Raw genomic sequence first — 15,743 nt, 5'->3', positions numbered from 1 at the left:
CGGGCGGCGGGGGCGGCGTGGGACCGGGACCGGGACCGGGACCGGGACCGAGACCGAGACCGAGACAGGGACCTCAGCCGCGACCGGTGTCGGTGTCGTGTTCCGTCGTGTCCTGATCTCAACCCGTGGAAAGGTCCTGGGCAGCATGAAGCCCTGTGCAGCCCAGCCTGACTTTGGTGGTAGTCCCGCTCCGGGCATAGGTCTCAGCTGGATGACCCCTAAAGATCCCTTTGGCTAAACTGGTCCCTGATTCCACCAAGTATTTCCTGAACCCATGTCACAGTCAGAGAAAAACATCTGGTTAGCGTTTAGTTAAAATTTTTCAGCGCACCCGCGTTCTTTTTTACTGGAAACATTTGTTTCTTTAAAACATACTTAAGTTGTTTTAAAAAAAATTCCACAAAATCCGGATAATGAATGAAATGCTTCATTTTTGGTCAAGAAAAGCATTCTGTTGAATCCTGTAAGACTTTTTGATGGATTTTTTCTCATCTGCTGAAAGAATCTAATACCCTTGGTTTTGACTGATTACAAAACCACTTTTAAATACCCAGTAGCACAGGCGAATTGAAGGAAGGCTAGGTGCATAGTTTACCTACAGTATTAACTCCTGCGATATTTTCTCCTTTATGCCTCAGGGTGGCGGTGGACTGGCTGTGGGCTCCAGGGTTTCTCCCTTTCCCTTTCCCTTCCCCTTACCTCGCAGTGTGGGATGCGGGGCCATGTGGCCCTTGGACCTGACCCACCATGTGGTTACACTCCTGAAATATCAAGAGAGGCTCTGCTGCAATAATAACAAGAGATTTTTTTGAGGGTACTCGAAACAGTTAGGAATGTTGGAGGGCATGCTGCTAATGGTGCATTATAAGGTAGTTAACAGTAACAGAGTGTGTTCAGTGGTTTGTGAATGTGAGATGGAAGAAGCAAGCTGAAGCAGTTCTGTCACTTGTAGGTGAAGTGTTTTCTAGTGTACCCACAGGCTGCAGACAGCTCTCACCCTACAGACCTGTCACAGTTAGAATATATTGTGCAATAATGGGAGTGCTTGAACTTCTTTATGTGAGCAGTAGATGGTTAAACCTGGTATAACTTGTTCGTTTGTTTTAATTATTGTATGTTAAAAGAAATTGGTCTGCAAAATAAACATCCTGACTGCAGTCTACCCTGGCTAGAGGTGCTATGCGAATGGCAGCGATTTAGTCCATTGCTGGTGAGTACTTTGCAAATGCACACGAATAGAATCATGCAATGGTTTCAGTTGGAAGGGACCTTAAAGACCACCTCCTTCCAACACCTCTCCAAAGCCCAGAGACACCTTCCACAGGCAGGGTTGTTCAGGGCCCCATCCAGCCTGGCCTCAAACACTTCAAGGGGAGGACCAATGCTAAGCTTTGGGTGGTGTTCCCTGCTGTGCTGCCTCCATCCACGCCAGGTCTGCCCTGTTTGACCAAGACGGAAGGCCTTGGTTAGGCTTATGGCTGGGCTGTAAGTGAATATGAGGGGAAACCTCTGGAGAAGCCACTGCTACTGTAAAACACTGCACATGTCCCTCAGCTCTCTGGACTTTTGCAAACTCATTAAATGAGTCCTGGTTCTTATTTGATGTGAAGCTTTTGTTTCAGACATTGATTTACATATCTGAAATGTCTCTGGAAGATGGTGTTTGACAAATCTCCTTCTCTGTGATGACACATCTTTCTGTATTAGTGTATCTCGTCCATGTGGGAACCAGAACTTTTTGGAGGTTACTCAGATTCCAGTGAAACTGCAGACTTAATGCCTGGGCAAGTGTGCAACTGCCTGCACTGCATTTTCATCAAAAGAACAATATCTATCCGCTGTTCTGCTAAAACTCCTCTTTTGCTGAGAGGGCATGCTGAAAGGGGGAATGTTTTTCTGTGTAACAAAATCATGATACTGTAGCAGAAGAGCAGAGCAGGAGCAAAGCGGGTGTGATTCACAGCAGTTGTTTGGCCTCTCTCACTTCCAGAAGCACAAATTACTGTTAGTAAATGACAAAGCAAACCACTCACTTCTTAGTAACCTCCACGGGAAAACAAGCAAGAGTGGTCTCTTTCTCTTCTGTTTTCCCTCACAAGACAAATATTATGGTTGTTTTCTACTCCTATCCACAGTACCTCTTCCACCCACTAACTTGCTTGAGTTTAATGAGAATTTCACACAAAGCATGGGAAGGGCAAAGCACAGGAAGCAGTGGTTTGCACGTGGGATTGTGCACTGAGATTTGCTTACAGATATATTGTCATGTACTGCTCTTGCTTTCACAGCCTGGTCTCTCTAATGCTGTGCCTCTTGTTGATGCAGGGCCCCTGTGCCCAACGTGACGGAATACAGAAGGAAACTCTTAATAACGGTTGTGGCAAATGACTTCCCTTATTTCATAGGAAAGTGCAGAGGTTTTAGTTCAGAATCTTGCCCTGCAACATGGGTTATTCTTTTGTAATGTGTCCATCTTTCTTAGCTCTTCAGGATCCTTTAGATCCCTGTATATCAGCCCTGACTCTGCCATGAGTGCCTCATCCCTGCTGTTTGCGCTTGGAGCAAACACTGTGGAAGACCAGAGGGCTCGCTGGGAGAGAAAGCGCAGCCGGGCAGCCAAGGAACTGCTGGAAACAGAACACAAATACCTTGAGCAGCTGGATTTGGTGCTCACGGTGAGTATTTCTGCCCCTTCTGATATGTGGGTGTATTCAGACAGCACATACTTATCTGTGTTTTCATGGAGAAGGGTCAAGAGCAAGACTTTGATACATCCCTAACGCCTGGGACACCTACTGTGGCTAAAAGGGTTTTTTGTTGTTTTTCTTTTATGTCCTCTGTAATATTCAATAGCTCATGGGTTTGGCCTTTTAGCTTTGTTCTGTACACAGACATAAATCTTTCAAGTTTTGATTGAATAGGGGGCTCACCTTAAGATGCCTGAGATGTATGAACTGTAGGGACACAGACAATACAAAAATTATGGACAAGAGAGTGAAAAACAGATGCGTCTGAGGACACTGAAACAGAATCTTTTCAGTGTAGTACTGTTGAATCTCAGTAGTAGTGCAGTAGCGTTCACTGTACAATCTTTTCAGCTGTAGTATTGTTCCATGTGTTTACAGTTATGGTCAAAGCTACAAGTAAGGCTTACATCTGATGGTGGATATCTTAGGTAGACATTCACGATGTTTGATATCCTACTGAGCCAAAGAGTGTTCAGGCTGCAGCTTCTGGCTTCTGCCGTGTGCCACAAATAACCTTTGAGTGACCTCAGAGGTTAATAACCTTTGCAGCCTTCTGGTACTTGAAGGGGGGTTATAAAAAGAGGAAGAGTGACTTTTACACAGGCATATAGCGATAGGATACGGAGGAATGGTTTGAAACTGAAAGAGAGTGGGTTTAAATTAGATGTTAGGAAGAAATTCTTTACTGTGAGGGTGGTGAGGCACCGGCAGAAGTTGACCAGAGAAGCTGTGGATGCCCCATCCCTGGAAGTGATAGGCCAGGTTGGATGAGGCTTGGAAGGTGTCCCCGACCAGGCTGGAAGTAGATGGTCTTTAAGATCCTTTCCAACACAAACCATTCAGTTTGATGATTTGTGAATTCTACCTGTTTGAAATTTTTTTTCTTTCCTACTTAGTACTTTGTGACGATTTTAAAAGCCAAAGGGACGCTGAAACCTGCTGTGTTGGAAACTATATTTGGACCCCTGGAATCCTTATATTCTGCCAGCCAGTAAGTGGACACAGGATGCAATTCCTGTAATTATATTGGAAGGACTCTATGTTGATGAGAAAGTAAGATTTGGGGGAAACAAGGCTAACATGTTGTTAAACAGCCATTCACTCCTAGCACTGCGAGCCTTAGTGGCACTTGGAGGTGTCCCCGGGGATCTCCTGATCTGTATCACATATCTGGGTACCCAGTTACTAGACAGTGGTTTAAGCCCAGTAAGTCTGCTCCACAAGGTGTTCTGTGGCTCACTGTCTGACCTCCAGGCAAATCTGGCGTGGAAATTGGATGTGAGGTGGAGAATGGTAAAGGAAGGCCACCAAAGGAATGAATCAGAAGGAGTTGTGAAAATGCCATCTGTAGTGCATCCTTCACAAGCTTTTTGCTCCTTGTGCACAGTGTTCTGTCATTTCACCTGGAGAAAGGGAATTTGGGACCAGGACTGGAAAATTTTTGTCAAAGTCTGGATCTTTATGGCCACTATGCAGAGAATTTGGAGCAGGCAAATAAAACCTTGAAGGTAAATACCTACTTTAGTCTTCATATTATTTCTCTTTTTCCATTCTGTGAAATTGGCACATCCTTCCATTTATCTTCTGTTTCTGGAGTCATCAGTGTTCTTACTTTTTCTGGGCTGATGAAATTCAGGCTTTCTTCCACAATAAAATGGTGAAAATTTCTCTACTTATTTAGAGCTTCCAATTTCTGATGCTTTTTTCAGGTGTTTGTGTGTGTATGTGCATATGGTGAGCACAGCTTTCTCAAACAGGGTTCTGTATTTACTCCTGCTCCTTCCTAGCTGGCAAGCCTAGAGAATTTCCCGGCTTTCACTATGATACAGAGATCTCTTTCTAGGAATTGTCATGTCTCCTAGTCTTTCCCACTACGACCAACTATATGCTAGTAGTGGTATTTCATTTACTTCACAGTTTTTTTTCCTATGGTTGAAGAAAACTTTTTCTTCCCACTTATGTCTCCAATTACAACCTGTTTTCAAGAAATTTTGGCAGGATACATATTTATTCCAAAATCCTGACAGCTGTGTCTGGAATTTAAACCACCCAAATTCCAGTTTTTGTCTCCATGCTTGTCCCCAGATGCAGAATGTACTGGGATGTTTTCCTTCTCTTGTCTTTGCATGCATATATTCATGCTTTTGATTTTCCGAGAGAAAAAGCCATTTTGGATACTTGTCTTGAGATGATGGGAGTGCAGATCTGCATTGCTTTTTCTTGAAAGGCGTGGCACAAAGCCACTGGGGCACTCCTTGTTTTCCTAACTGGTTCAACCTTCTCTTTTTCTTTATTTCCATTTGCTGTGCATGTATTAAAGGGGGATATTGCTTCCATTGGCCACTGGAATGGATGGTCAGGACAAAGGCAATGGCCTGCCCATAGCCACAGAAGAAATTGATGCTTGTGGGACTGAAGTCATAAACTCTAAAGTGAAGAGTTTGAAGCTCTGGTGCAGACTAGAGCACATAGTTATTTCTGTAGTCTCGAAGCTATACCCCTTTTCTGCTGCACACAGGAGCAACTGAGGAAAAATAAGTCATTTCGGCGGTTTAAGAAACTCCAGGAGGCTCGACCTCAGTTTCAAGGGAGGGAGCTAGAGGATCTGCTTCCTTTGCCCCTGCAGAGGCTGCACCAGTAAGTAAGCAATTGTGAGTCTTCAAGGGATTAGCATGAGAAGGGATAAAGGAATGTAACTTTGTTTTTATGAGAGGGAAAGTTGCCTAATTTGTCTCAAAATCAAAACATGGAGACAGCAATGAAACAGAACTGAGGATGTGCCTACAAAGTGGAATCCATGTACATGGATGGGAGATGATGCAGGAAGGTTGGTGTGTTTAGCCCTGGCTCCTATGCCCTTCCTCTAGCTCTTGGGTAGAATTGGAGGCTGCCATCTCAGTAAGCTACTGAAGTTTGGCCCTGAATGAAAGCAAGCTGACTGAAATGCTGCAGAAGTGGTGCTCTCTGCCAGAGATGCTTTTGCCCCATTTTTATGCAGATTGCTGACCTGGAGCAGCATTGTGGCTCTTATAGATGGTTGCTTTTGGAGAGAAATGAGATTAATGAACAGAGGAGAGCTTCTTTTTCCTCTCTGGTTATCAGGGCCTCATGCTTTCCTCAGATTTGATGCCTATCACATTTGTCTGAGCCTGGACAGATCCACTGTAGATTGGTGCTTTTCCCTCTCAAGGCAACAAGCCTTCCAGGTTTCAGGAAGTGTTTAGACAACACTGTTGGACACATGGTGTGATTTTTAGGGTTATCCTGTGCAGAGGCATGAACTGGACTTGATGATCCTTGTGAATCCCTTCCAGCTCAGGATATTCTATGATCATCTCCCCTTCGAAGAGGCAAACTGACTGCATGAGGAGAGTGCTACATGCACTCATGGGCAGCTCTTTCTTGGGGAGGGTGTGTGGGTAATAAAGATGGTTTTCTGGGAACCCAGATTCTGCTGCTATAGATCCAGTAGCTGTTTTTTAACCATCTAAAGCAAATTGAGAGATTGAGCACCTTGTTTCTTTGAAAATAACTTGGAGAGATCATACCAAAGTCTCTCATGTAGCTTTATATAGTGTTTTTAATCAGCTTGGCAGAAATAAACTTTAAGCTGATTGGTGGGATTTTACTATAATTCTTCATATACTTCCTTTAAATTTGCAAAACAGTAGTATATTTGTTGCTGTACAACTATTTGGAAAATTGTGAGCTTTTTAACAGAAAGTCTAATTTTTTCATTAATCAGATCTATCATGTTCAAGTTTCCTTAAAACTCTCCTAATATATGCACTAGGTCATATGAGTTCTGCCAATCTGTGAATCCGTTAAATTCCTATTGTTTGACTTTATTGGGAGAAAGCATTTGCAGAGATCTTATCCTCTCCAGTAAAGACTGGGAAGGAAAAAAGAAAAAGGCGGGTCCTAGTTCTTATAGAAATTCCTTTATTTTCTTGTATGGGCAGGAAACATGGTATGAATGCCACCATTCAGATACTATTAAAAATAGATCATTCAAAGAGAAATTTGTGACTTATTGAAGGCATGTTTATGTGAATTCTGAGAGAACCTCATGAACTTCAGTGATTTGTGAGGCTGCTTTTATTGTATCCCCAGGAAAAGCCCAAGGTTTGCAGATGTACAAAATACTTGGGTTATTTTAGTTGAGACATCTGATGATAAAAAGAATGCGATTGAAGTATGACCAAAACTGCTTTGTTAGGTTTACTCTGTCCCCTGGTCGAGTGTTTTTCACCGTGTTGTCTAACAGGAGGTGCTCCTGCTGTTCTTGGTATCTTGTTGGGAATTAAACCTGCTCTCTCCAACTCAGGTACAAGCATTTCTTCAGAGACCTGCTGCAGAACACCAGCCCAGACACTGCTGAGTACCAGAAACTTGCAAGTATGATTCCACCTGTAAATGCTGGCACTTTGATCAATGATAGACTCCTTGCTAAGAATATTTTGACTACCACCTCCTGCCTTTTTCCACAGGAAGAAAATCTTCTTCTCTCTCTCTCTGGGTTACTATTTTCCTTCTCTGTCTTGACAAAGATGTCCCTAAGAACACATTAGGAGTAAAAATACATTGAATAACTGCCTGTGAAAATGGCCTAGTAGCTAGGTTAGAGAAGTGGCAGCTCATGTTTTTTAAACTCTGCTGCTTGTGAGGCACTGGAACAGGTAGCTCAAGGAATTAGTTGATGTCTCATTCCTGAAAGTGTTCAAGGCCAGGCTGGATGTGGACCTGAGCAATGTCATGTATTTGAAGGTGTCCCTGCCCATGGCTGGCAGGTTAGAATGAGATGATCTTTCAGGTCCCTTCCAACCCAAACCATTCTCTGACTCTCTGCCTCAATTTTCTAGGATAATTTATGTCCTTCATGCTATATCCAGCCACTACAGGTGCCCCCCAGGGCTCAGTACCAGGGTCAGTCCTGTTTAGTATCTTTATTGATGATCTGGATGAGGGAATCAAGAGCACCCTCAGTCAGTTTGCAGATGGCACCAAGTTGGGTGGGGGTGCTGATCTGCTGGAGGGCAGGAAGGCTCTGCACAGGCTGGATCCATGGGTTGAGGCCAGTTGTGTGAGGTTCAACCAGGCCAGTTGCTGGGTCTTGTCCCTGGGTCACAACAATCTGCCACAGGCTGGGACAGAGTGGCTGGAAAGCTGCTGAGAGGAAAAGGCCCTAGGGGTGCTGATCCACAGCAGCTGAGCATGAGCCAGTGTGTGCCCAGGGGGCCAAGAAGGACAAGGACATCCCGGATGTATCAGCAATAATGTGGCCAGCAGGACCAGGAAAGTGATTTTTCCTCTGTGCTCAGTACTGGTGAGGCCACACCTCAAATCCCATGTTTAGTTTTGAGCCCTTCACTGCAGGAGAGACACTGAGGTGCTGGAGCAAGTCCAGAGAAGGGCGATGGAGCTGGGGAAGGGTCTGGAGCACAAGTCCTGTGAGATGTGGCTGAGGGAGCTGGGGCTGTTTAGCCTGGAGAAAAGGGGTGACCTGATCACTCTCTACAAGCACCTGAAAGGATGTTGTGGCCAGTTGTGGATCGGCCTCCTCTCCCAGGTAACAAGCAACAGGACAAGAGGAAATGGCCTCAAGCTGTGCCAGGGGAGCTTCAGGATGGATATTTGGAGGCATTTATTTATGGAAAGAGTTGTTAAACATTGGAATGGACTGTCCAGGGAAGTGGTAGAGTCATCATCCCTGAAAATGTTCAAGAAATGACACTCAGTGCCATGGTCTACCTGACAAGGTAGTACTCAGTCAAAGGTTGAACTTGATGATCTCAGCAGTCTTTTCCAACCTAAATGATTCTGTGATTCTCACAAGCATTTAACACCACTTGTAGGACATTTTCCCTGTTTTTGCTTCCAAGTCCAGGAAATCATTGCTCTCTCTAATGTTTCATTGGCAAATGTTTTCTAGAACTACAGAATTGTTGGTTGGAAAAAGGCTTCTGGATGTCATCTAGTCCAATCTCTTGCAGAAATTCCTGAATAAAGCTGTTGTTGATATTTAGTTTAAAACTTTGTTTCTTAATTTCATACTATTTTTGCTTAGCAAGATGTATAAGGTGAAATAAGCATTCATTTGTGGTAACTTCAGGGTATGCTGCTATAATTTCAGAGGCTGTGAAATCTGTTTCTGAGGTATCTCAGTGGGTCCAAGACATCTTTGATAAGAGAGAGAACTCCTTGCAGCTACTTCGGGTTCAGAAACTGCTCAAAGGACAAAAGACTCAGGTTTTGACTCCAGGTGGGTTTACTGACAGCTCTGTTTTTCCCCTACTGTGCTGAGATACATGGAGATATGTTCTCCTTCATCTCTGGCTCAACTCACATTAACCAGTTTTCCCCTACTGCCCAAATTCAGGTGGTAAAAGAATATGACTACCAATTCAAGCACTTTTTTTTAAGTTAAGAATTTTAGAGTAAGGATAAGCAACAGCTTAATTGCCTGACATTCACATAGGAGAAGCTGATGTGGTTAGAAAGTTAGGAGACCAATAAGGTCAGGAGTGTAAGTAAGTCCCAGGTGGGAATGAAAGAGAGACACTTGAACATTTTGGCAGAGTGTAAGTAGTGGTATTGTCCCTCCTCCATTGCATAGCTGGATTGCATGGCCATAGATTTCTGAGTGTCAAGGGCCCAAGGACTGTGCTGTTGTTTGCCTTAAGCTACAAGATTGATGGAATTCTTCTCACACCCTTCATATGGAGAATTTTCTTCTATCTGCATGGTTAAACTGTGCCATAAATCAGTGTATCAGTGTTGATAGCTGAGCTAGATAAAGCCACAGTCACTGGCATGTAAGAATATTTAAATGCATAACAGGTCTTTTATGTGACTGGGTGTTCTCCATGCACAGACCACACTCCAAGCTATGTACGAAATATTGTGAGAAATGTGCCCAGTCTGGGCAATTATGAAACCGTCACCTGGGGCTTCACCTGTAGCCTCACTCAACTCTGCTATTTCAGAGGTTATCCAGGCACAGTGCTGCAGCTGGAGAGGAGTGCTAAAGTCACTGTGTGTGATGGTCTCTAAGACAAGTACCTCCAGATACTTGTGAATGTGGTTGAAATTCATACCTGTGGATCTTTGGCTGAAAAAAACCTTCCCCAGTGGGATGGCGAAAGACTTGGAAGGATAAAACTGAGAAAGCTCATGGGCTGAGATAAAGACAGTTTAACAAGTACAGCAGAAGCTGTTCATGCAAACAGTGTAACACAAGGAATTCATCCACCACTCCCTGTGGGTGGGCAGGCATGTGTTCAGCTATTCCCAGGAAAGCAGGGCTCTACCACACATAGTGGTTACCTGGCAAGACAAGAACCACCACTTTAAAACTCCCCCCCTTTGTCCTTCTTTCCCCTCATAACAGGCTGAACATGATACCATATGATATAAAATGTTCCTTTGGGGAGAACGGATTGGGTGTCCCAGCTGGGATCCTTCCCAAATTCACGTACGTTCCCAGCCTCCTCACTTGTGGGATGAGGAGCAGGAAAGACCTTGATACTGAGCAGTGCTTACACAGCAATAAACAAAAGATCCCTGTGTTGTCAATGGTGTTTTCAGTGCAAATCCAAAACAGCCACATACCAGCTACTATGGGAAAAATTAACTCTATCTTAGCCAAAGCAACACAGCTAGAACAAAGGTTACTTATCAGAGGTTATTCTCAAAGATGCTCAGTCAATGGGCAGATTAATTTACAATTCTCTTTCCTGTTCTTAGAATCCTTTCAGTGATCAGGTGAAAGGGAGCTAACACAGGTATGCTCTGCTTATACTGAGCAGAAGCATGTGCTGGGGTGCCTGGGCACACTTGGTGTAGTGTGTAAAAAGGTGTAAAAGGTGTAAAAATGTAAATCAGTTATCCTGAATATCAGAACTAATAAAGTAACACCATGACAAAAAACCTCCAAACACCCCAAAACAGTATAACTAGACCAGAGATGGCCATTGTTTGAAAGTGTTTGGTCCACTGATTTTTCGGTCTCTGAAAATTCTGAGATGCAGTAGGACAAGTGTTGAGGGTCAGTAAAAGCATTTCCATTATCTAGGACAGAGAATTCTTGTAGTCCTGTTTTCCATTGGCTGGAGTAACATAGTTACCATTAGATATGAGAAGCAGAAACATAAGAGGTAGCTGGAGCTTGCAAGTTTTGGTCCAGCTTTCCAGAAACAAGATAGCTTTTGCAGGACAAGATTGTGTTCTGTTGCCAAGAGGAAGCAGGAGAGAAAACAAAATGTTGTAGATTAAGAGCGAAGGGTGAGTGCTGGAGATGGTGTCTCACATTTACCAATGCCTCTGAGAGGTCCTGCTCCCAGTGAGGAGACCCTGCTTTTCTTGCTGCCTTCCATATTTAGGACAAATACTGTATCAGCCAGAACTGCTGCCTTAACTGAGCACATTCTTTCACAACAATTTCTTAGAACTTGTACGTCTGGGGATCCTGGACATGCATCTATATTCCAAGACTTCCAGTACAGTCTGGGTCAGACTGTATGCCTCTGAGTCTGATCACAGCATAGCCTGAGGGAAACAGCTCCCAGTCCAGCCCCATGCTGCTGACACCATCCTCCCATTTGTTTTTTTAAACAGGGATTGATTCCTGCACCTCACCCTTGTCTTCCTCAGTTTCTTATTCTGATAAGGAGTGGTTCCTGTGCAATAAGCTAAGCAGGAATCCACTCACCTCTTTTTTTTTGTGACTGTAGCATGCTAATAAGACACAATCCATAATAAAAACAAAACCGAGGGTTTTTTCCTAAAAGGTTCTTAATAGCTCACACAGAAGCTAAGGCATGAAAGAGTGACTGAAATTCCCCGGCAGATGTTTTCTAGACAAGACCAGGTGGCAACACCTTGTTACGGCTTTACATTTTTATAAGTAATCTTACTGGCAGGTGTTTTTATAACTCCTGTGAGTTGATGGCTATCTTCCACAAAAATCCTAGTAAGAAGTCCTGCTTTAATTATTTCATTTATTTCACTATTCAATTTTTAAAATTGCTGCTTACAGCTAGGCTTATTAAATTGTTTTGATTATTTTCCTCTTGTGTTATCACAATTCATTTCACAGGTGGATGACACCGGACTCAGTTGTGCAAGAGAGGTTGATAAGGTTGCCTACTCAGACCTCTCTCATTTTGTATCTCCTTTGATGCCTTCTCTTTAGAACAGTCATCTGCAATCTGTAATCTCTTGGTTACTGTAGGTCTGTACATAGTTAGATGACCTGTGAAACATTGTTTTAGTTTTGGGGAGGAGGGTTTATCTGTTTAATTAGCACACACAAACAAAACAAGGAAAAAATAATAGATTTTCAAAGCTGAAGCTAGCTTCTGTTTCACCACTAACGACAAACAGCTGGGCAACACAATTTAAGATAGTTCATGCTGCGTTTTCTGAAGGCTTATGTTAATTTAATGTTATGCATATCATTTTCAAAACGTGTTTTTGTTCTGATCATTTTAAAGAGACTTGCATATGATAATATACTCTTAATTAACATAGCAGATTTATAACATCTTCAGCTGTTCCTCATATACTAAGCATTTTGGGCTGGTTACTGCTTCTGCACCAGTGTTATCCACGCTGGTGGACTGGACTCAGCTGACATCAGTGCCTTCTAGTGGTTGGAATTGATGTAGAACACGGCAACCGGCAAGGGTGGCTCACACTCTATTCCTGTTTGTGTCATCACACCCTTTCCTTTTTATTCCCTCCCGCCCTTCCCCAGATCTCACAGCTGTCTCTGTTTCCCCTGCATGCCCAGGGCGCTGGTATATCCGGGAAGGCTGGCTTTTGGTGGTGCCTTCAAAGGGAGAAGAACTGAAGCGCAGGATGTTCTTCCTGTTCTCTGATATCCTCATTGCAGCGAAGCCCTGCCACCCACGTCGTACCTGCAACAAACTGCCCTGCCAGGCTGTCTACCCACTCCACCAGTGCTCAGTGGATAAAGTGTTCGGCCACACGCAGAGCCAGGGAGGGCTCCTCAGTGTAAGTATTCCCACCTGTGCCAGGCAGAAGAGCCAGTGGAGTCAGACCTGGAAGCAGGTCTCCAGCTGTCTCAGCAGAAGCAGGACCGAGATGATAAGAGTGGTGATAAAATGCAGTGAAAGAGTCTGAGTTAGGGCAACCCTTCCCTTCTTGAGTGAAGTACTTTTCCTTTCATGGCATAGAGCCTCCTGCACATTCTGGGGCTACAGGCTGATGGTTGCTTCACTTAGCTCAGGTAAGGAGCTCCACTAGGACTCTGACATGCCCTCATCAGAGCCACAGGTTTGGGGGGGGAGCCCCACAGTCAAATGACAATGAATATGTAGCATTACACTGACTACAGACTGAATATGTAGAAAAACAAAGTCAAGAAGATGTGGGTGTTATTACAACAGGTGTTGTTTATCTAATTCCCTGAGGGCTGCAGATTCCTTGACAGGGGCCAGAGTCTTCTGCAGGGGTTTCAAGGTCAGTTCTTCCAAGGTTGCACCTGGGGCTGTGTTAGCTTTTTTTGTGAGCTGTGACAAAAAACTCTGAGCAAGCTGTGACCTGTGGATCATGGCAGTGGAAGGATCCCTAGGGACAGCTTGGAATATGTTAGAAAACTGGATGATGAGCTGCTGAGACTTGTAATTGCTCACCTCCAAATGGGTCAAAGTGAGCTATCAACTGCAACTGGAAACAATGGAGAAGACTGGCACTTGTTCTGTACTGTGCAGCCTCTGGCTTTGCCTAATATTAAGGCTAAATTTTTCTATCTGGGAAGAAGGGTGAAAATCAGCACGCAGGGACTGAATTCAGTGGTGATGACCTTCTTTTTACTGGAGTTGCTGACTTGGCAAGGAATGCCACAGATTCTGTTTGCCTTTCAGCTTTCCTTTCCACAGAAGACACTGCTGTTGATGTCCAGCAACCAACAAGAGATCCATGACTGGTACCAGAGTCTCACAGCTGCAGTCAGGTAGGCATCTATTTTCCAGAGGTGGAAGGGGACAGGACATAAAAGTGACCATATGGACCTGTGTGTGGATGGAAGCAGCCTGACACTGGCAGCCAGGATACAAGGGAATAGTAAGGACGGATTTCCCATATTAACTGTGAAATTCCCCTTTGTTTTCCTCCACAGGCAGCTGAAAGCCTGACCCACCTGAGTACAAGACAAACTGGCAGGACAACCACCTTTGTGGCAGAAGCTTCCACAATCTTAGAAAATGTTCAGTGACATATAGCAGCACTGCATTGAGAGGGACTATACAGCATGTTCGTGAGATGATGAATGCTTTGTTAGCTGCCCTTATGTTCATACAGATACCGCAAAAAATGCATTTGTACATTAAAAAAATCTGTATTATGGATTTTCCCCAATTTAGCTTAGAAGCTTCTAGCTTTTCTGCACTTTAGTAAACTCAGATTATTAACTTAAGGTCAAGCAGATGGGAGTGTGACTTGTTTTCCCTCATTAAATGCTTTTTTAAAGGTATTTTTGTATTTTGTTAAAGCCTCAGCATGGACTTTCAATAATGTGGGAGTTTCACATCAGTTTGGTTCAGAAAACATCTATTTGAATATGGTCAACTTGAAAGAGGACAATTTCAAGCTTATTAGAAACATGAAGATTAAGGTCTGTCTGAACACTGACCTTTTAGCAGTTCAACTGTTTTTTCTTCTTCCTTAAGCAGTGCTACCCATCTTTAATTTCTCACTGGGGTTAATTAAAACAGAACTGGTACTCTGTGAGATAAATGTCCCAAAGAGAGAATACATAATGGGTTTTTTTTGGTCTTTCCATACAATTAACTTGCTACACAGGATCACCCGTTTAAATGTCTTAAGTTTGTGAAACCTGTGAGGAAGAAATGCGACAGGAAGCCACACTGGTTCCGCTGTGTTTTGCCAAGAAAGGATGGGCCAGGTGTTCTTGAGGTCCCTTCCAACCCGGTATTCTATCCTGTGATTTTACATTCGGGTTGGTTTTGTTTTGGGCTTTTACACTTCAAAGTTATAGCTAGGACTTTCAAGTACTAGCCATGCTTGAAATCAGAGACAAAGCTAACAATTTAAGATTCTTATTGCTCAGTAGTTATATCACTCTGAAAAATTTCTGCTACTCCCCCTTTTTGTTGTAATAGAGCAATGCGGAGATTTCCTGCAATCCTGCACTTGAAGTTGGCATGTCTGTCAAGTTCTGGCCAGAGATTACTGTGACTCCTGCCTATGTTATCACCTTATGAGTTCCTTTGGTTGTCTCTTTATAGGACTTAGCTCAGTGTTACCTTATTTGCATTCGGTGCCTTTTAAACAGCAGAAGTATCTTATTTTTCACCAAACTTTCTGTTCTGCAATGCTGAACACTGGCTGCTAGAACACACTTGTAGCTCTGACACAGGGATTTGGGACCAGAAACTCTAACATACCCATTTTTCTCTAGGGTAAGTTACTAACTTGCAAGCACAGGAATTAAGCTGTGCCAGGGTAGGTTTATGTAGGACATTAGGAGGAATTTCTTCACAGAAAGGGTGAATAGACACAAATGGTCTGCCCAGGAGGTGGTGGAGTCACTGTCCCTGGAGGTGTTAAAAGAACACCTGGATGTCTTAGTGCCATGGCACTTAGTGCCATGCTCTGTTGTCCCGGTGGTGTTTGGTCATAGGTTGGATTTGATAACTTCAGAGGTCTTTTCTGACTTAAATGATTCTCCAAATACAATTCAAATACAAGCAAACTGACTTTTTGATCTGCCCAGGAGGTGGTGGAGTCACTGTCCCTGGAGGTGTTAAAAGAACACCTGGATGTCTTAGTGCCATGGCACTTAGTGCCATGCTCTGTTGTCCCGGTGGTGTTTGGTCATAGGTTGGATTTGATAACTTCAGAGGTCTTTTCTGACTTAAATGATTCTCCAAATACAATTCAAATACAAGCAAACTGACTTTTTGAACAAAGTTTATTTACACAGAGAATATAAACCATCAGGCCTCCTAG

At 43.6% G+C, this 15,743-nt stretch overlaps 1 protein-coding gene across 1 annotated transcript; it reads left to right on the top strand.

Moving 5' to 3' along the window:
- Window positions 1-23: 23 nt before the first annotated feature.
- On the top strand, window positions 24-14,244 carry ARHGEF39 (Rho guanine nucleotide exchange factor 39). Its single transcript, XM_008629307.2, has 10 exons — window positions 24-1,210; window positions 2,483-2,675; window positions 3,644-3,738; window positions 4,135-4,255; window positions 5,266-5,384; window positions 7,075-7,145; window positions 8,881-9,009; window positions 12,541-12,764; window positions 13,637-13,725; window positions 13,891-14,244. The coding sequence occupies exons 2-10, from the start codon at window positions 2,529-2,531 to the stop codon at window positions 13,904-13,906; spliced, it is 1,011 nt and encodes a 336-aa protein (XP_008627529.1). The 5' UTR covers window positions 24-1,210; window positions 2,483-2,528; the 3' UTR covers window positions 13,907-14,244.
- The last annotated feature ends 1,499 nt before the right edge of the window (window positions 14,245-15,743 follow it).

The sequence above is a fragment of the Corvus brachyrhynchos genome, unplaced genomic scaffold (assembly GCF_000691975.1).
Source record: "Corvus brachyrhynchos isolate BGI_N302 unplaced genomic scaffold, ASM69197v1 scaffold140, whole genome shotgun sequence".
NCBI lineage: Eukaryota > Metazoa > Chordata > Aves > Passeriformes > Corvidae > Corvus > Corvus brachyrhynchos.
This window is presented reverse-complemented; position numbering and strand designations above follow the sequence as displayed.

What these genes read in the sequence shown, in the direction of transcription:
- ARHGEF39 (XM_008629307.2), top strand. Translation starts at nt 2,529, where the DNA reads ATGAGTGCCTCATCCCTGCTGTTTGCGCTTGGAGCAAACACTGTGGAA. An exon ending in GACTCAGGTTTTGACTCCAG is followed by an intron (nt 9,010 to 12,540) that starts GTGGGTTTACTG and finishes CTGCATGCCCAG; the next exon opens with GGCGCTGGTATATCCGGGAA. An exon ending in GCCAGGGAGGGCTCCTCAGT is followed by an intron (nt 12,765 to 13,636) that starts GTAAGTATTCCC and finishes TTTGCCTTTCAG; the next exon opens with CTTTCCTTTCCACAGAAGAC.